This window comes from Talpa occidentalis, unplaced genomic scaffold (assembly GCF_014898055.3).
Source record: "Talpa occidentalis isolate TD23 unplaced genomic scaffold, MPIMG_talOcc4v2.1 talOcc4.14, whole genome shotgun sequence".
In the NCBI taxonomy this organism is placed as follows: Eukaryota; Metazoa; Chordata; class Mammalia; order Eulipotyphla; family Talpidae; genus Talpa; species Talpa occidentalis.
The window spans coordinates 74,665,322-74,686,717 of NW_023601433.1; the positions used below are offsets into that span (position 1 = coordinate 74,665,322).

The 21,396-nt window shown below is 45.6% G+C and overlaps 1 protein-coding gene across 3 annotated transcripts in view; it reads left to right on the top strand.

Moving 5' to 3' along the window:
• Positions 1-417: 417 nt before the first annotated feature.
• The window catches only part of ZNRF3 (zinc and ring finger 3), a 150,293-nt gene continuing 129,314 nt past the window's right edge, over positions 418-21,396 (top strand). The window contains exon 1 of one of the 3 annotated variants that reach the window (XM_037510807.2): positions 418-717. In XM_037510807.2, coding sequence (XP_037366704.1) covers positions 418-717 — 300 coding nt within the window. Of the gene's footprint in view, positions 718-1,227; positions 1,467-18,383; positions 20,017-21,396 lie in introns of those variants that run through there. The other 2 variants (XM_054695222.1, XM_054695223.1) reach the window with 2 other exon arrangements.

Consider the following 21,396-nt stretch of genomic DNA (forward strand, 5'->3'; position numbering starts at 1 on the left):
TGGGCGGAGCTCGGCCGGAGGCCGGGGGCGGGGCGGGGCGAGGGGGCGGGGCGCCGGCGGAGGCCGGTGCCGGGCGGGGGCGGGGCCTGCCCCGCCGTCGGGGCCGCCCCCCGCCGCAGGCGCGCCCGCCCCGCCTTCCCGCTCCCCTCAGCGACCGGGGCGGTGGAGCGCGGGGAGGGAGGGGAGCGCGGGTCACGACGCCGGCGGGGCGGGGATAACCCCTCACGTGGAGCAGATGAAAGGGCCGCGGCGCGACGGCCGGGGGAGCCGAGCCGAGCCTGCGACCCACAAAGCCGCCGCCGCCGACGCCGCCGCCGCGGCGATGGGGCTCTGAGGCGTCCGCCCGCGCTCGGTCCGCCGCCGGCGCGCGACTATGCCCGGCCGCGCCCGCCCTCCGCGCCCTCCCGCCGCAGGACCATGAGGCCGCGCTCGGGCGGGCGCCCAGGGGCCCCGGGCCGCCGCCGCCGCCGCCCGCGCCGCCGCCCCCGCGGCCCCCGCGGCCGCCGCCTGCCGCCGCCGCCGCCGCTGCCGCTGCTGCTGGGGCTGCTGCTGGCGGCCGCGGGGCCCGGCGCGGCGCGGGCCAAGGAGACGGCGTTCGTGGAGGTGGTGCTGTTCGAGTCGAGCCCGAGCGGCGACTACACCACCTACACCACCGGCCTCACGGGCCGCTTCTCGCGGGCCGGCGCCACGCTCAGCGCGGAGGGCGAGATCGTGCAGGTACCGCGCCGGCCGCGCCGCCGCCACAAGATGGCTCCGGGGGCTGCGCCGCCGACCCCGCCGCGGCGGGCGGGCGGGCGGGCGGGCGGCGCGCGGGGTCGGCGGCATCCCCCGGGCGGGCGGGCGGGACGCGGCCTCGGGGCTCCGCGGCGCGGGGCGAGCGCACGTGGGCACTTGGCCGCCGGCGGGCCCGGGGGCGGGACGGGGCCCCGGACGGGGTCGGCGCTCGCGCTGCCTCGGGCGCCCGCCCGGAGCTACCTGTTGACCGCCCTGCGCACGGGAGAGGCGGAGGTGGGCGCGCGCCCCGCTGGACCGGGACAGCGGCGCTTTCTGCCGTGCGTGCGCCTGAGGGGAGCCCCCGGGTTGCTCCCCTGCGCCACTTCAGGGTCTTCTCTGCAACCTGCCGCCCGCTCACCTGGGCGCCGGCCCCCCACTCCTGCAGGACTCGGGACCGGCGGCGGCGGGCAGGGCAGCGCGGGAGGCCGGGAGCGCGAATGCCCCGGAGTGGCCGTGGAGGGCAGCCCTCGCCGCCGTCCTCGGGTTACAGAGGGTGGGAGGCCGGCCGCCTCCCCCGGCCGAGTGCTTCTGCAGAGGGCCTGGAAATCGGGAGACCCGCTCGTTCCCTGACAGGGCCTCTACCTTTTTTTCCAAATGAAAGATCGCTGCAGTCCGGGGGAATCTGGCTAGGAGAGCTGTGAGCTGCGCCCCCTCAGTGGAGGAGGGACTTTGGAGTTGAAGTTTCTGCGATGGTGAGCTGGGGAGAGGACTTAACTGCTCTCTTGGCTATGATTTTATCGACCTGGTAGTAGACAGCCCGCGCACTTGTGAGGGTTGATAGGCACGTCTCTGACGGGTGCTGTTTGAAATGGTCGGCGTTTCTTTGAACCTTTGGTGGTTGTGGGATGGCTGCAGAGCTCTAAGCTTTTGGCCTTCGGTGATTTCCTCTTGGATGTGTTAAGAATGAAGAGAAGGGTGCTGTGTGGAATGACTGTATAATCTTCCTTCCCATCCCCTGCTTCAGATTCAAAGCCCTGCATGGAGAGGACAGGGAGCTGCGGATAGGACAGCGAGCTGTGCAGCTCGGCTCCTGGGAGGTGTGTTCTTACAAAGCTGGGGGAGGCAACTCTGCCTGGCGCTTAATCAGCATTGCCTTACACTGCTGCTGGGTAAATAAAAGAGGAAACATTTGTTTGAGTCCTGGGGACTATGTGTGTTAAAGACTTTCTTCTTTGATACTGCTATAATTACGGTTTTTAATTTAGAAGTGTTAGAGACCCTGCTCTGCTGAAAAGTCCTATTCATATTTTTTCCCCCCGCAAGTCACATCCTTTAAAAAGAGTTTGATTCTTAAAACTTGCTCCTTGTTTCTCATTGAGGCTTTCCCTCTGCTCTGATGGCTTTAGCAATGTTTGATTTACAGCCTTCCAAGAGAAAAGATGTTTTAATGTGGCACTTCACTTTTCAAGGAGACTTTTGAAGTTTGCGATTTTTATCTGTAGTGTTTTAACTTGTACTCTTTCTCCATGGTAGTTTGTCTGGCGAGCTATCCATTATGAGTAGTGTTATGCTTTGGAGATAATCTTAGGTTCACCATTTAATACAAAATTAGCAGTTTAAACGCACCATTTGTAACTATTTTATCCTTGTAAGTAGAGAGATAATGTGTGAATTTGGCAGAAGGAATCTATTCTCTTTTGAAACTTTTTGAAGTTCTTATCTAACTCTTTTGTAGTCCATTAGCCTAGCCAGGGGAAAAAAAAAAAATTAAGGCAACAATTACTAAGTAAAGAAAAATGACTTAAATGGAATTTAATAAGTTTACCTGTTAAGCAAACAGTAATAGGTGTCCTTAATTCCCTTATAACTGCAGTAATGTTGGTGAGTTTATCTGAGCTTCTGAGTAGTCATTTCTTGTTGTGCTTCTCACTTTGGATCTTTTATAACTTTATTGTGGGTGCCTACTTCCTGAACTTCTCCATGCACACTGTGCAGTGTGACTTTCAGGGCTGTGTGTGTTCAGAGGCTAGTATACTTCGGTTAGTTCTTTGAATCCTGCCAGATTGGAGGAACTGGTGTAGCCCCTGTCAGTCCTGAAAAAGGTTATTGTAAGGAAAACTGATGTTTTAGTACTGCTCTTGAACTTTTTATTTATTTTTTAGAAAGATTTATTTATTTATGCATATACGAACTGGGGTGCAGGCCAGAGGTGTGGGAGTGAGAGGATTCACCAGAGACAGAGTGGGGAGCAGAACAGGCAGACTGACTGAAATACATGGCTTAGGGGAGCAGGGGGCAAGACAGGAGAAGTTGGCTGTGCCATGTGGGCCAGCTCCCTGGCTGGGGATTGAACTCGTGCTACTGTGGCTGCTGATAGTTTCATAGTACTGAGACTTAATCCCTGTGCCACCAGGGCGGCTGGCCCCCTGCTCTTGAATTTTTTAACCTTTTGTTGACTGTCTTAAAAATTGCTTGGTGTGGTATTTATTATTTCATGGTCTTAAGAGTTCATGTAACTCAGTCTAAGTAGTAGCTCTGTAATGTGGCTTTTGTTATCAATATTCCCGGTGGGAATTGGTATGTTCATGGTTTAGGCGAGAAAAAAATCTGTTGGGCGTCTTTTCTTTTTTTTTGATTTATGCATACAAGAACTGGGGTACAGGCCAGAGGGGTGGGGGCGAGAGGATCCGCTAGAGCCAGAGTGGGGAGCAGAACAGGCAGATCTACTGAAATACGCTGCTGAGGGGAGCAGCGGGCGAGACAGGAGAGGTCTGCTGTGCCATGTGGGTAGCTCCCTGACGGGCCCTGATGGAACTTGTGCTGCAGAGGCTGCAGATAGTCAAGTGCTGTGTTTAACTCCTTGCGCCCCCAGGGAGGCCCAGGGAATCTCTTTTCTTTAAGAATTCTAGGTGGGACCTCCCTGGTGGCGCAAGGGTTAAGACATACCCTATGAAGTTATCTGCAGCTACAGCAGCATCAGTTTAATTCCTGGCCAGGGAGCTACCCACATGGTGCAGCAGACCTCTCCTGACTCGCCCACTGCTCCCCTCAGCAGTGTATTTCAATCAGTCTGCCTTCTGCTTCTCTCTCTCTGGTGAATCCTCTCTCCCTCAGCAGTGTATTTCAATCAGTCTGCCTGTTCTGCTACCCACTCTGTCTCTGGTGAATCCTCTCACCCCCCCCCCCTACACCTCTGGCTGCACCCCAGTTTGTATATGCATAAATAAATCTTTTGGGCCTCCCTGGTGGCTCAGCGGTTGAGCGCTGGGTTGCGAAGCTGCCCGCAGCTTCTGCAGCGCCAGTTCGATCCCCAGCTGCTCCCCGGCCACCGGAGGAGGGTCCGGCATGGCGCACAGACCTCTCCTGCCGCCCGCTGCTTCCCTCAGCAGTGAACTTCAGTCCTTCTGCCTGCTCTGCTCCCCGCTCTGGCTCTGGTGAATTCTCTCACCTTCCCGCGCTTCTGACTGTACCCAGTGCTTGCATAAATAAATAAATAAATCTTTAAAAAAAATCTTTTAAATAAATCTTTTTTTTAAAAAAAAGAATTCTAAGATAGGAAATTGGTTTATATGACTGATTTCCCCCTCCTTATTACATGCTATGAAAGTATGTGTGTTTGTGTATGTTTATGTAGTAGATAGTGTTTCATAGTCTGGTTTGCCCAGATACTTCTAATTAAAGTACCTCTTCAGTCACTTGCATGGGTTAGGGTTGGAGGAGGACTGGTTGTGTGTGTGTGTGTGTGTGTGTGTGTGTGTGTGTGTGTGTGTGTGTGTGTGTGTACACGTACATGTCTGTGTAAAAGACGCACACACTGATTATCAGACGTTGGGATTACTCACCAGGAGTCTTGGGTCTTTCCTGTGTAGACTTTTTTAAAAGCCTTTCCTTTTAGGCTTAAATAATTTTGCCAGGTTCAACAGTATGCCCTGTAAGAAGAGAGGTGTATTCTTTATTTTTTAATCTTCATCTGTCAAAGTTGTGAAAACGATGTGTGGATATGAGGCGCTGTCAATTATGTTTATTATCTTATTTATTCATGTAGATTAAAGCCCATTTACTTGTAAGAGGGTGTGAATGATGGGGAATTAATTATATTTCTGTAGTTCTAAAGTATGGAACTTTAAAGGGTTCTTTGACACATTGATACCTATTTCATCTTTGAATCAATTTGTTGCTGTTAATGAGATCTTATCTGAAACTTTCAGACTTGGCTGTATAGCTCACATGGTTGGTGATGTTAAATAAAGACTTGATTAAACCCGGACTAGTGCTATGTGGATTGGTTTAACAAAGAAAATTTGCATCGCCAGAGAGGAAAGATTGTTTTAAAGTGGAAATCCATTTTTTCCCCTTGAAGTCAAATGTTTAGAAACACTTGAGAACTTCATTTGTAGAAGGAATCTGAATGATAGGTTTTGTGTAACTTTAAAATTGGCCTTTTTGGATCCTGGGTTAAGTGTTGGTCTTTAAAGCAGAGAATGGATGAGAACATTTAAGAAATAAGCCAGTGCCTTTAACTTTGAGGGATGGGAGGAGAGCTATGTGGTGGATTAGAAAGACTGAGTGAGGTCCTTAAATATCCATTATTACCTAAGGGTGTCATAGAGAATAATTTTAGGAAACTAATTCCTTTGCCCTGTTTCTCTGTCAGTGTATTTCTGCAGTTTAGCATTTGATCAAACACTTTCTTTTCATCTCCATTTAAAGTTAACTTAACAGGCCTGCCTCTAAAAATTGACTTGGCCTAATAGAACAATTGTGTGCTGACAGCTGATCTGGATTTAAACAGAAGGGGATTGCTGACTGTCTTGTCAGAAGGGCCTTCATAGGTTAAAGCCAAGCATTTGACATGGGGGAAAACATTAGGGCTGTGTTTTGTGACCTTAGAATTCTTAGGGCTCTTATTTTCTGTCCTCTTCCCTGAGACTTTATGGAAGTTCTGAATGGAGGTGAAGATTGGAGTGGGAGAGAAATGTGGTGTCTGTGGGCTAGAGGGAAGGTGATTACCCTTTATTGTGTGTAAGGCACTTTGCACATATCATCCTGAGTTGCTTACATAGAAGAAGCAACTATTGTTAGTCCATTTACCAGATGAGGAAACTGACTAAGTAAGGTAATTTGACTTCTCTGACCTCCTACTGCTAACAAACTATAAAACCTGATTGAAACCCAGGTTTGTCTGGCCCCTTTGTGACTCTTTTTGCCAAATAAACAGAATTTGACTGGTTAAGATTTTTTTTTAAGATTTATTTTTATTTATTTGTGCATACAAGAACTGGGGTGTAGGCCAGAGGTGCAGGGGGTGAGAGGATTTACCAGAGACAGGGTGGAAAGCAAAACAGATGGATCTACTGAAATACACTGCTGAGGGGAGCAGCAGGCAGGAGAGGAGAAGACTGCTGTGCCATAGGGGTAGCTCCCTGACCAGGGATCAAACTCATGCTGCAATGGCTGCCAATAGCTTGATAGCACTAACTTTAACCCCTGTGCCACCAGGGAGGCCCCTTGACTGGCTAAGATTTTGACATTAATTCAAGCCTAATTTTTAACTATCTAATTTCGGGATTCTTATCCTGAGAGTTAAAGGCTTCCAGAGATGGTATGTGAATCCCTGAAATTAAACTCATAGTTGGTCTTGTTACTTGTACGCTTCTATTTTCTGGAAAAGATAAAGTCTTGCCTCTTGGAGAGTTCTGTGATACCACTCTTTTCCCCCAAGAGGAAAGAGAAAAGCATTAATCAAGTATGCATTATCAAATAGTCCATTGCTAAGAATTCGAAAGGATTGAGTCGTGGTTCAGGGTGGTGAGAGCTAGAGAGAAGTCTACAGGCTAACCTGGCTTCATTGAGCAGGTTCATTCGACAGATGTTTGTCAAGCCCTGTTCTGTACCAGACGGTGCATTGCTGTTGTCTTCTGAACTTCATAGTCTCTTACAGAGACAGACGTATATGTGGATAAGTGATAATCCCTCCCAACAGGGGTTTCCCACAGAACTGAACACTTAGTCTTTAAGGCATCCGTCTTCTGTAGTGAAATAACCTCTTCTGTACTGGTTAAATGCATCATCCTTGGGAGACGTGAGAAATCGTCATTCAAAGAACTTTCTGTATTTAGATGCTAAACTTTCTGTATTTAGTTGATATGAATGCGGGATGTAGGGGAGTAGAAAAATAGAGTGGAGCATCTGTTGATATTGAAATGCTTAAAGAGCAACTCCTTACCCCTTCCCTGTGGGCCTGGGCCGTATGGACGCAGGTTTGTTTATTTTGTTCATTTCTGGGTCCACAGTGCCTGCTACTTATCAGAGACCTGTGGACATCATATAGGCAGTGGGTCTTAAAGGGCTTGCATTAATTGATGAGAACAACTTTATATGGTTTGGTTAGTAGAAATTTCCAGAAACCCTTTTAGATGGATAGAGTGAACTCCCCCCCCCCCCCCCCGGTGGTGCAGGGGTTAAAGACAGCACTGTCAAGCTACTGCCAGCCACCACAGCATGAGTTCCATCCCCAGCTGGCCAGAGAGCAGTGCACTTGGTGCAGCAGACCTCTCCTGACTTGCCCACTGCTCCCCTCAGCAGTGTACTTCGGTCAATCTGTCTGTTCTGCTCCTCACTCTCTCTGGTGAATTCTTTTAACCCCCGCACCTCTAGCTTACACCCCAGTTCTTGTAAGCATGAATAAATAAATCTTAAAAAAAAAAACCCACCAGATTGTATGAAAATGTTCAGGAGCAGGATACCTTGCCTTCTAAAGGTCTGAAGATGTTCTTTACCTCATAAAACACTGAATATTGAGAAAACTCTAATGTGGACAGCAGCTGTGGATGGACCCAACACTGGTCCAACCTAGGATGAACCAACCTATTGTCTTGGCCATGCACTATTCTCCCAGGGAGTAACTGTAAGGACTTAATATTCAGAATCATCATTAACTTGAATACATGCCTTGTAAAAATTTTGCTTCTTAATGATGTTTCTCAAGGCTGGGGGATTTAGATACGCAGTTCATGAAGAAAAATGATATTTAAATTAATCTTCATGAGCAGTAGAACTACATTCAGTCCTTTAGTGTGTTAGGTAAGGAGATCCAGAAAAATGAAGCATGTTGTCCAGGGTCACGAGGTCAGATATAGCTGATCCTGGACTAATGTCCTGACTCCATTAATTGGAGCTTTTCTGTCATCCCTGGTTGCATCTTGGTTGAGTATACTAGGGAGACCAGATGCAGAAACATGCTTTATGATCAGGTGTATCATGGGAGAAAAGCTAGGTGTTTTTAATTGCACATTGACTTTTCTCTAATTTAGATCTTGAGTTATTCAATCTTCCTCTTTGTCAGAGCTTTTAAAAATGATCAAGTACTTCTTGTGTGCCAGGCACTTGGCACACTGTTGTGTTCACATTTGACATGGGTGAGGTAGGTGATGTGCCCCAGGTTTTCAGATGAGGAAACTATATTTGGAGAAGTAAAGTCTTTTGTCAGAATCACTGAGCAAGTCAGTAGTAGGGATGAGGTTCAAACTCAGATCTGATTCCAAGCTATTTCTGTTTTTCTAAGAGTGCTTTACTTGGCAATTTGTTCTGCTTGGGATGATGAGATATGGGAGCTGATGGTGAAATTTAGAGTTGGGTATAAACCCAGACTGATTAACCAATAAATGAGCCTGTAACTATTTTATTTTAAAGATTTATTTATTTATACAAGAACTGGGGTACAGGCCAGATGTGTGAGAGGGTGAGAGGATTCACCAGAGACAGAGCGGGGAACAGAACAGGCAGACTGAAATACACTGCTGAGGGGAGCAGCGGGCAAGTCAGGAGAGGTCTGCTGCGCCATGTGGGTTGCTCTGCCGCTGGCAGGGATCAGACCCGCGCCGCAGAGGCTGCGGACAGCTTCACAGCGTTGTGCTCAACCACCTGCACCACCAGGGAGACCACCCTATTTTATTTTTAAAGATTTATTTATTTATGCATACAAGAGCTGGGGTGCAGGCCAGAGATGCAGGAGGGTGGTGAGAGGATTCACTAGAGACAGAGTGGGGAGCAGAACAGGCGGATTGACTGAAATACACTGCTTGAAGGGAGCAGCAAGTGAGACAGGAGAGGTCTGCTGTGCCATGTGGTTTGCTTCCTGGCCGGGGATTGAACTTGTGCTGCAGTGGCTGTGGATACCTTCATAGTGCTGCATCCCAAACTCTTGCCCCACCAGGGAGGCCCCTGAGCCTATAACTTTAACTGAGAAAATTTTCTATTCTTGTAAGGATTTCCCTCCTTCGCTTCTTCCTTGCTTCTTTCCCTCCATTCTTCTCTCCCTCTTTCCTTCCTTCTTTCTTTCTTTGCATCACAGAAGTCTCATTCTAACTTTTTTTTCCCATGAAGAGCCAACTGTCAAGTTTGGAAAGAGGGAGCAGTAACTTGAAGTATATAACTGGCACTTGATGGCACTTCTATTGTTTTTTGGCTTTTGGGAAAGTTGGAACAGCCATGGTGTCCTGGCATTTAAAGGGATTTCTGGTGTGAGACACACCTCCTTCCTGTGACTGACTTTTTAGAGTCATTTTGGAATCTGTATGATTTTTCTGCAGAGAGGTCATGTTTCATGTTCATTACCTTTTCTTACTTTGCACAGACTGCCTGTTCCCTAGCTTTTGTTTTTAATGTGAGAAAAACTTTAAAAAATTTTATATATATATATATATTTTACACCATTGTTCATTTTTGTACAATGTTTGCTTTTTCTTCTCAGGTGTAGCTTTTTTTTTTTTAAAAGATTTATTTATGCGTATAAGAGTTGGGGTGTAGGCCAGAGGTGTGGGGTGGGGAGGGTGTGTAGGCCAGAGACAGAGTGGGGAGCAGAACAAGTGGATTGACTGAATACACTGCTGAGGAGAGCAGCCGGCCAGACAGGAGAGGTCTGCTGCGCCATGTGGGTCAGCTCCCTGGCCAGGGATCAAACTCATGCTGCAGAGGCTGCCGATAGCCTCATAGTGCTGAGACTTAACCCCTTGCAACACCATGGAGTCCCTCTGGTGTAGCTTTTTGATTGGAAAGACTGTAAGAACCTAAAGGTGTGGATTCTTCCTGCTTTGTTCCATCTTGCTAGTAACAGTTACTGTGGGTGTTGACAGACACTGAATGCTGCCTATGTGAGGGGATGCAGTAGGCTGGGATGAATAAGACATTGCCCCTGCTTACAGCCAGCTGAGTGTAGGTAGCATACAATACTGGAACAGATCCTGTCTGTTAACATGCAGCTATAGGCTGCCCAGGAAAACTTGGCCCAAGGTGCAAAGTTTAGACCTAGGTGATCCATTCTGAAGAAACATATATGTAACAGTAGAGTATGAGAATTTGAACCTTCTGGTCTTTCTTGACTCATTTTCACCTGCCTTTGAGGTTAAAGCTGATAACCCCTTTGTGGAAACGTGACTGTGTACCTGTCAAACAGGATAGGGAGGAGGTAAAAAGTGGAGGTTCTTTGTTCTATTTGTAGCTTGAATGAGATGTTTTAAAATCTGACTTTTAGCTGCTCTGTTGACTCATGATAGTGTGAAGAGAATGAGGTCAGTTGGCCCATTGTGGTTCAAGGGAGGGCATTTTAGTTTTATTACCCTTAAGATGTGTTGTAAGACTTGATATTAACCCCGTTCACTTCCCAGCTGCTAATGTAATACAGTAGTTTAGAAACTCAGTGTGTAGAGTTGATTCAGTAAAAACAGACTTTAATGACCTAACAAGCTTGATATGAAATGTATGTTATAATAAAGGCTTCTGGTCTCCCAGAGCTACATTTTTTTTTTAAATATTTATTTATTTGTTTATTTATTTATGATTTATTTATTTATGCATACAAGAACTGGGGTACAGGCCAGCAGTGTGGAGGATGAGAGGATTCAGAGACAGAGTGGGGAGCAGAACAGGCAGATTGACTGAAATACGCTGCTGAGGGGAGCAGTGAGTGAGTCAGGAGAGGTCTGCTGCACCATATAGGTTGCTCCCTGGCTGGGGATCGAACTTGTGCTGCAGTGGCTGCGGACAGCTTTATGGGTTGTGTCTTAACCCTTGTGCCATCAGGGAGGCCCCAGAGCTACATTTTTAAAATAAGAGTGGGTGTGATGCTTGTTTAGGTGTGTAGAAGAACCAATGAACAGCACCATTCAGAGCTATAAGAATTTTTAATTTACTTTTTAAAGATAAATTTATTTATGCATGCAAGAACTGGGGTGTAGACCACAGGTGTGGGGGATGAGAGGATTCACCAGAGATTAGGGAGCAGGCCAGGAGATCTACTGAAATACACTGCTGAGGGAGCAGTGGGTGAGACAGGAGAGGTCTGCTGTGCTATGTAGGTTGCTCTGTGGCCGTCCAGGGATCTAACTCAGTGCTGCAGTGGCTGGTGATAGCTTGATAGCGCTGTGTCTTTAACCCTTGTGCCACCAGGGAGGCCCAGTGCTATAAGAATTTGATTAAAACTTGACTTTTAGTAGAAATTAACTCAGTACTTGAGTACCTGTCATTCATTATTTATTGAGTTCTTAATGTGGTTACTGTCTAGAGAAGAAACATAACTTTTATGCATCCATGATATAGTTTGTTTCTTCTCGGTGTTGTTTTTTGATTTCTCCCATACAAATTGGTATAATTGAATTAGCCCCACTTTATAGACAAAACTGAGACTGAGAGGGTAAGATTTCTGAGGTCACAGAGTTGGGTTGGACTTTTGTCATCGTTAGTCAAAACTTACTGATCCGCTGCCTAAGGACATGGGTATATTGGTAAGGTTCAGGCCAAAAGTGTTGGAATGGACTCATTTTTCATTATTTCTATCGTAACCCAAAACTTACTAAAAAATCATCTGTAGCATTTTTAAATTATAGAAATAATTCATGTTTATTGTAGAACACAAACGAAAAAGAAAATCAGTCTCACTGCCTAGAGATAACTACGTTAACTTTTATGTTTTTAGTATGGGTTTTCTTTTCCCATGAGCTGCAGGGATTTTAAAGAAATTGGAAAAATACAGTGTTTATAACCCTTCATCCACCTGGAGTACTTTCCTGGGCCTTAAATGCTATTTTCCATTATTGTAAGTAATGCTGTAAGAAACATCCTTTCCTCTATCTCTTGATTATTTTCATGGAATAAAATTCTAGAATTAGTACTACTGGCTCAAGCTGTATAAACATTTTTAATGCTCCTGATAATGTATGGTCAGTTTGCTCTGCAGAAGTGTGCTTGTTTCTACTCCGCTACCAGGCACGCATATATGTTTTCCTTGGTCACAGTGGGTAGTATCTGTTTCTTAAAAGCAAAAAACAACTCCAAAAAAGTGAAAGTGTGTGTATTCCTAATATATAAATGTAAATGACTGCCTGGAAGGGAAGGCACCTGGAGTGGTATCTGGTTACCTCCCTTGTAGGTGTATTTGAACACAATTCATGAGCAGCAGGTTGCCTGTATGTTCGTGGCAGGAACTCGGCCTCTGTCCAGAGAGATGACCGGGCTTGGAGGCCTAGAGAAGATGTCATGGGAGGGACCACTATGCTGGCAGCGCACCCCATGGCAGCAGATTGAGGCCCAGGAGGTTGCTTCTGCATCTGCTGTTTTCTGCCTGCCTCTTTCACATTGAGCAGGCTCTTTGCTTATGAGCAGGCCGGCTTCAGAAAGGCTGCATGAGTCTGTCCTGTCATTCAGAGTTATGCTGTCAGCTATGGAGGGCAGAGATGCAAGTTGAGCCAGGTCCTAGACTATCAGGAACACATTTAAGCCACAGGCCCTGGTATTTTGTTTGATCCCTGCTAAAAATCTAGAATATGGGGCTCTGACTCTTGAAAAATGAAAAGATCTGGCAGCTTTGATTCATATTTCTATGTGGCAACAGCCTGCTTCAAGGGAGTAGCAGCGGTTCCCTTTAGATGGGACATGAGCCCTCCAGTGCATGGCCCCTGTTGCATTCTGTCACCTGACTTTACTCACTGATAATAATTACATTTACCAATGCCCAGTTGCATAGCCTCTGTGGGACTGGAGTTTGACATCCTTTCTCTCTCTGAAAAGTTTGGAAGGTGAAAACTTTTAACCTGGTTTGATGAGTCTTCCTCTCCTTCCTCAGCCACCTGCGTGTTCATTATTGGCTTTATGACACTGTAATGGACACTGAGAACCTCGTTTTATGCTATTGGGGAAGGTTGAACAGACCATTATGTGACCAGAATGCTCTTTTTACTTTGGTAAAGGTACTTCTATTTTCTTGGGCTTTTTGAAGGATGAAGTCTCAGAGCCATTTGGCTTTTGCCTCCTTTAAGATCTTTGTCCTGTCCTTCTTTTTGCTTGTTGGTTTCTTTTGGCTACTAGAATTACTGTTTGAGCTGTAGGGCATCCTGAAAATGCTTTGGCTTCTTTTTCCAGTGAGGGGAGCTGAGATTAAAATCGGGTCTTGGGTTTTCCAGGTGCTGGACTTTCTAAAACAGCATTCCTTTTGATGGTTGAGTTTCATAAAATCTTTCTTGTGCCTGGTGCTTTAGGGCCCTAATGCACTTTCACTTGTATTATCTTGTTTCATCCTCTCAGCTAGGAGTGCCTTTCCTGGATTCTGCCCCAGAACCTTGTCTGCTGTTCAGGTTGTCCTGGTTGCCAAGGCTTGTCCCACACTTGACATAGAATGCTTTTCATTGTACCTAATTGTATACTTTTGTTTAAGTGCATTTGACATTGTGTTTTTAGTACCTTTATGCGATTTTTGGAAATATCATTGGGTACCTGGAGACTTGGCATCTTTTCAGAAAGTGCCTCAGTCTTGGAGTAGGTGGTAAGCAGACAGCTAATGGCATGTAAAGAATGTTGTTAGCTTGACTTGTACAGCCTTTTCAAAATTTAAATGAAAGGTAGCATGTGACCAAGTCAAAGTGAAATAATGCACTCAGGATGATGGTTGATTTGCTCCTTCCTTTCTGACCTTACCTCTTCATGCCAGGTGCTGCCTTTGTATCTCCCTCACATTTTCTTTCTGCCCATCAGTTCTTCCCCTCCCCATCAGATTCATCTTTTTAAAGTAACCTCTGACCAAATCACTTCCTTGATCAAAATCTTTCAGTGTCATCCTGTTGTTTACTACCGAGCTGAGTACAGAGGTAACCTGAGTTGTCTCTCCAGCCTCCTTCCCATTGTTGCCTGTGTGCTGTGGACCTGGGTCCTGTGTGTTCTTGTACTTGTTTCCACTCTGAATGGTCCTGGGCTTTTTTTTTTTTTTTTTTTTTTGCACTGCACCTTTCATTTCAGATTGCCCTTCTGCTGGAATACATTCTAAATCTCTAGGGTCTTGACACCCATCTTGGCCCTCTGCTCTTCCTTTCCTCGCTCCCAACTCTCTCTTGCAGTCAACTTCCAGTTCTTCCCATCAAACATCAACTAATTCCAGTGATGTATTCCTTTGAACCATGCACTTCTTTTTTCACAGTTGATTGCTCTTAGATACCTTATTATAGTTATTCTTTTATTAATGTTTTCCCCAAAAGATCACAGATCCCAATAGGTGGGGATTGTCCTATTCATCCCTCCTGTTGCCTTGCAATATTTACTGAATTGAAAGTCTTCTAAATCTTGGTATTTTGGGATAGCATCATGATAGAGATGTTAGTATGGTCAGAAAAAGACGACTCTTTCAGGGAAAACCTTTTATGATTGTAGAAACTGTTCACAAGCAGCATTCAGACATGGGTTTGCCATAGAACTATTCAAATAGGTGGAATGGACCAGACTCTCAAAATAATCTTATCCTCCTTCTGCCTTTCTGTGATGTTTGGAAAAGGAGGTGGGACAAGAAGATGACACCCTCTAATTCCTTCAGGCCTGGAGTGTGACTGCCTGAGTACCTTGTTCAAAGCAGGCTGGAGAAGAGAACAGCTCAGCCTGTGTTTTGCTTATACATGAATAATATTTTGGTGTCACTAAGAAAACTGTTAGTTTTGGGGAATAGCAAAAGTTATATATAGCTCTGGAATGACCCACTGAAGCAACTGCGTAAGGGTCCTTTTTAAAATTGGTACCAAATTGCTTTCTGGATTTTTTTTTTCTCCTTTGGAAGCACTTTCATGGACCTTGATTCTGTGTTTAAATGCTTGGTGGGAAGTTTAAAGGACTGCAGTAGTGTTTCTAAAGGGGTTAGCAGGCTACATATGAAGAAATTTAGATTTCAGTTTGATAAACATTTGCTTTTCTCCTTTTTATGGGGCCCACCATAAACATTAGGGAAAATTTTAAATTACTGCTTAAGTATGTATGTATTGGCATATTGGGGCATTCTGGCTATTGCTCTGTTTTTGTGGAGCAGTAACAATTATGTGGGCACTAGGTATATCCCAGGTCTACCCATGATGTGTTTTATTTTACTTGTACTAGAGGGTTCTCATACCTTTTCATACTTGTCTACTCTAGAAATGTCGCAACTGTAAATGTCACACTCGTGTGGGAACTTAAATGATCAGCTAATGTGTAGTTTTGAAGTTTTGATGTTATTAGGTTTAAATCTCTAGGACACATATAAACTCTCTTGTGGCATTAAATGTGCCGTGTGGGTGATTTCAAGTTCCAGTGGCAGTGGTAATTTTTGCATTTCCTGACTCTTGTGTTTAAATTTGCAGTCTCAACATTGCATCACCATAGGTTTTCACATTTAATGAATATTTATATTGAGCCGAGTTCTATACGAATGTGGTGGTTTCTGACTTGATTATAGCTTGCTCTGTGCTGTGGCCAGGAGTGCCCTACAGACAACAGAGTTGGCACACGTCTCAGCATGCCAAACCCTGGCGGATGTGGTTAGGGACCACGGTGACTGGTGCTTTGGTTGCCATGCCAACCTTGTTTTTGGAAGGGGGAGGCTCTAAAACAGTAGTGAGATGGGGGCAGGATAGTTCAGAATAATTCAAGTAAAATTATTGCCTATATGAGCCCCTACAAGAAGATTAAAAAAAAAAAAAAACCAAACTTCTAGAATTCTTACTATATGCTCAGTTAACTTTGGTTAATTTTCTTAATTTATTTTTGCAAGGCTGTTTTAATAGTTCTCTTGCAAACTTGTGGAAGTTATATGGTGGTCCTTTCATGTATGAATGTCTTCTCTACATGCTGCAGGGTGATTAGGGACTCTTCTGTCTCTTATTATAACCACCCCCTCCTTGAACCACCCATCCTTTGCCACTATCCCTTGTCCACTGTAACTCTTAACACAGTGATGGTTGCTTGGCAAAAGGAGAAGGAAAAGAAGAATATGACGGAGGATGGGTGGGGAACTCCTCCCCCAGTTCCTTATCTTTGTTCTCCCCTTCCCCCTACCCCAAGGAAGGTCTATCTATCCTGTTCCCTACTTTTTCTGGGATAGTAAGCAAAGAACATGGACCCAGGAACCATCATCTGTAAGTGGGATCTTAGGATGTCCTACTTTCAAGCTTTCCCAGACAGACAGAAAGAGGAGGGATGTGGAATGCTAGTTGCACTGCTGCAAATGGTGGCCTGTATGATTAATTCTGCAGTGCTTGGTGTCATGAAGTGAAATTTTAGGAAGGGAATTGATCATGCCCAGTGACCTAGATGGAACCCTGAATGGCAGAATGGGATGTGACTTGCAGGCATCAATGCTGTCCCATCTACCTTTACAGAAGGAGACCTGAGCCCCTGGAGGCTGTGACTTGTGCAGAGTCTTAGCTCAAGCAGTCTTATGCCAGGGAGCACTTGTCCTCAGGGCTCATCATATAAACAAAAAGCACAGACCTGTTTGCTCCTTACCATTTCATAAGGGGAAATGTAATGTAAGCTAATCATACATTTCATCTGTGCTTGCTGACTTGGAGTCACCTCAGTGACTCTCCATTAGATTGCATCCTCCTATAGGGAGGGACTGGTGTTATCAATCTTTTGACATTCCCCGACTCCATCACAAAGGGCCCCTTTGTGTGAATTAGGGTAAACTGCTTCTACCTCAAGATACTTGACTTTGTTCTGCTGTCAGTTCGTTATACTGTGGCTCTAGGATGACCACATGCATAAATGTCACTCCCTAGAGTTGTGAAGTGCATGAGACCGGTTTCCTGTTGGCAGATGTAGCACCTGTCTTTAAGTTGCTTTTCCTTTTCCTATGCTTATCCCTTAGCAAATCTAACGTAGTGCTTCTGATTTTGGTCTTCCATTCCTAGAAAACCAGGGAATAGTGTTGTTAGAATTGAGTAAAGTTAGGAAACACAAAACTGAGGAGGGCAGGACCTAAGAAGTTTAGTGCAGATTCTTGATATCTGCTTTGTGTCAGCTCTTCATCGGAGGCTAACTGACTGGAATGGGGTCTTCAGACTATGTGTTTTACTATTAAATGGTAGGTCTTTTGTGGAGCAGAAACAGTACCACCATTTTATGGGAGAAGATAAACATGTATTTCTAATAATTGACTTACAAGTTAACTTTTGTACTACAACTTGATTTGAGTACAAGTTCTCTTCTGTGTTGTAACTACAATGTTGAGCCAGCTGTATGAGAGGAGTTGAAGGACACTTTGTGTCATTGGACATTAACATAACTTTAAGGAGCACTAGTTTTTAACTTTGTTTTGTAGACTCCCAGGATTTGCCAAGTTCCTTAAAGTGTGCAGTCAATTTTGCAGAACTAAGTGGTTCTCTATTTCCTTTGATGCTGGGAGAGGTAGCAGAGTGCTGTGTGTGGAGCCAGACTGCCTAGGTTTGATTTTTTAAGATTCATTCATTTTATCTATACAAGCACTGGGCACAGTCAGAAGCGCGGGAGGGTGAGAGAACCCACCAGAGCCAGAGCGGGGAGCAGAACACGCAGACTGACGAAATACACTCTGTGCACCATGTGGGACCCTCACCCAGTGGCCGGGGATCGAACCAGCGCTGCAGAGGCTGCGGGCAGCCCCGCAGCCCAGCGCTAAACCGCTGCGCCACCAGGGGAGGCCCTACTTTGTTCTTCTTGGTTTGTTTCTTCATCTGCAAAATAGAGACATCTCTCTGTTAGACTTGTTTTGAAGATTCAGTGAGTTTCTCCCAACATATACAGTTTATGTTTAGTGGTGATGATGAGATATAGTTTCACGTCATCAGTTTCACAGTATTCTCTAGATATAACTAACATTTATGTTGTTTTCCAAATGAATGATAGTTTTTACTCTCAAGTGGTAATTTATCAAGGTTAAAGAACCCAAAGGTGCTATTCATTGAGAAGTACTCATATCACAATTATCTCTCTTTAAAACAGATACAGTAGTGCCCCCCCCCCCCCCCCCGCCCCCGGTGGCGCAGCGGTTGAGCGCTGGGTTGCGAAGTTGCCCCCAGCCGCTGCAGTACCGGTTGGATCCCCGGTTGCTCCTCGGCCACCTGAGGAGGGTCCCACATGGCGCGCAGACCTCTCCTGCCGCCCGCTGCTCCCCCAGCAGTGTTCTTCGGTCCTTCTGCCTGCTCTGCTCCCCGCTCTGGCTCTGGTGAATTCTCTCACCCTCCCGTGCTTCTGACTGTACCCAGTGCCTGTATAAATGAATAAATAAATCTTTAAAAAAAAAAAAAAACAAAACCAAAAAACAGATACAGTACCTGACTACTTGCATCTATGTCCCTTCTTGCCAGTGTGGGACCCATGTCCCTGGAGTGACTTTTTTTTTTTTTTTTTGAAGATTTATTTATTTTTATCCAAGAGCTGGGGTGTAGGCCAGAGGTGCGGGGGGATGAGAGGATTCACCTGAGACAGAGTGGGGAGCAGAACAGGCAGACTGGTGGAAATACACTACTGCTGAGGGGAGCAGCGGGCGGGGCAGGAGAAGTCTGCCGCGCCATGTGGGTAGCTCCCTGGCCTGCCGGGAATGAACCCGCACTGCAGAGGCTGTGGACAGCTTCACAGCGCTATGCTTAACCTGCTGCACCACTGGGGAGGCCCTAGAGTGACTCTTAAACACTCTGCAAGTGACTCTTAGGGATGTCATTGCTCCCTAATTCCTGGTTTTTTTCTCTCATCCCTATTTTCTCAGAGGAGTGCTTTGCTGCAGCTTCATTGTTCATTCCTGTACTCTATACACTAGATCCTTGTACAGGCCCAAGTGCTCAGTTGGCTCTCAACTCTTGTGCATGTGCTCTTTCAAGTTCGTTGTATCGAGGGTTGGGTTTCTAGGCCATCCTGCCTGTTTTTGAGGCTGCATGGCCTGCATATGGGCATGATTTGCTCTGTAGGAAGGTTGGGAGGTGGATTGCTTCTCTGGATTGGGCCAGGGCATGGGGAATGTTGTGATATTCTAAGCCTGTGCTCTGGGGGCCTAATTATGTGGAACCTGTGGCAAGCACAAGTGACTTCAGCACTTGGTTTGACCCAATGTGTGATTTTGCCAAAGCAAATACTTTGTTAATCTTAACCCCTCAAATTAGACACATTGACTTTTTCTAAAAATGGGAATGATAGGAGTGCATTGTGTATGTGTTTTTCTTTTTTTGATTCCCCTTACCCGTCTCTGCCAAGACTGAGTTGTGCATTCCTCTCCTTGAATGGTGAAGGTAGTTTCCATCTTTGTCAAGCCCCTTCTCTCACATTCCTGAGACTGGATGATGCAAAGTTGCCCCTTCTTTTTCTCTGCAGGTGTATGTATGCTTCCTCTAAGAGGTTCTACTTTTTACTAACAGGCTAAAGAGTCTTGCTTCTGGAAAGGATCTGCCATTTTGATGGAACTTTCCTAACTGGGGACTGTTCCTGGATTCCTTAGGATTCTGTCTGATCCAGAATGCGTGCAGAGAAATTGCTGGGTGACTTCCTGTGGTGACCTTGAGAGTGTCTGTGGAAGCTGAGCCATAATTTTTTGTGTGGCATGCAAGTGAATGAGTGAGGTCAGTAGATGAAGGGCTTCCCACTGATACCCTCAAAGTATCTTGCATAAGGGGCAGATCTGTAGGATGGAAAGAATCTAGTATTAGAAAGTAAGCTTGTTCTTACCTAGTCTAACCTGGGCGGGGGGCGGGTGGTGGGCAGGGAAACACCACCACCACCTCAGGATAAACAAGCAACCTAATCTTACCTTGGAAAACAATTCTGAATTAGCCTCTTCCCTTCTCTTCACTGGGTCTCTGCCTTTAAGTCTGAGGGCACCAGGTGGGATTTACTAGCTTTGAAGTCCTAAGGTGCTATTTTAATACTTTTCTTTTACATTGCAGGTTTCGAGACCGATTTAACTAGATTCTGGAGGGAGCTTACTTTACAGCATTCTTAAGAGCTCGGACAATCTTGAAAGAGTTAAACTCTAATTAGCTCATTCCTAAGGTATTTAATGCCCTTATTAAAACTCAACTGCTCGTTCACTTTTTTCTTTAGTGAATCAGATTTCTTGAGGAGCTGAGCCCTTGCTCCTCAGATCACAGGCTCACATGTTGAAGCTGGCAGTGCTAGAGGCTAGTTCCTATCTGTGTGACAGCATTTTTAATTTAACAGGACCGCCTTTGATGTTCCCAAATATTTATAGGCAGTTTTAGATCATTTCAGTGTGTGCTTTCTTTTTCTTTTCTTCTCTCTCCCTCTTTTTTTAAACTGGAGCAAAAGTTCTTCCTCATGCAACAGCCTTCCTTTTATCCTGTTTATTTTTGTTTCCTTTGCAGCTTTGGTGAAGGCTCTCTGACTGCATTCACACACACAAGGCTCACTCTTCTTTTTGCTTCTTTGGTAAAGGCCATCTCTCTGTACCATCCTGCCTACTTGGGATTGCTTAAGGCATTTAAATTCATCCATCCCTTGACTTTCTAGAGGCTGAGTTTTTTCCGTGGTTTGGCTTAGCAGTCTCTGGCTGACCTGAAAGTTTCCAGAGCAGCATGGAGACCTGGGCAAAGTGTGTTTCTCTTTATGGATGACCATGCTGCAGTGTCCTTCTCTGCCTGTTTGTGTGTTGATTGGGCCTCAGCAAGTTATGATTTATAATATAACTTCAGCAGATACTCTTGAGACTTGGGCAGGAAATACAGATCGACAGAACTCTCCTGATCTTTACAGACTTGCTCCATTTGGCTCTGCCGGGCTTCTTGGCTCAAAGCAGTAGAGAACCATAGACTTCAGTTTATGGAGATGGGAAAAGAGTTGTCTTGTAGTTTTGTTAAATCATTAAGAAAAAGAAAAAGGAAACTTTGTACCAATCAAAACAAATGACAAAACAGAGGACAGTGGTTTCTCCACCTTCTCTTGACTCTGGGTAAACATTCTGCTTGTTAAACAATCCAAATTATTGAACTCGCTATTACTTACCTGGGCTGTTACTTTCATGGCTGCCTTTATCATTGCTGGCTCTGCCTTCTATTGCATGGAAGCCTTTTAGGTTGAAGGTCGCATAGGTGGTTGGTGAAATGTTTGAATGAATGAATACCATGTTGGACACTGACCCTAGGGCTTTACACTGTTCCTCTAGATCCTCAAGAGGATTCTGAGTGATAAGAGTTTCCATTCTTGTGTTTTTAAATGAGGACACCTAGGCACAGAGAAACTTTAACACAACTAGCAAATGGAACTCAAGACTATATTTATAGCTTCAACATAAGGTAGTTTGAGGCTGATAAATCCAATGAGTATCTACTAACTTTTTATATCTAAAAAATCTCCTTGAGGCTAAGATCTACCGTGCTTTCTGAGAGTTTAGAGCTGACCAGGGTTATGCCATCA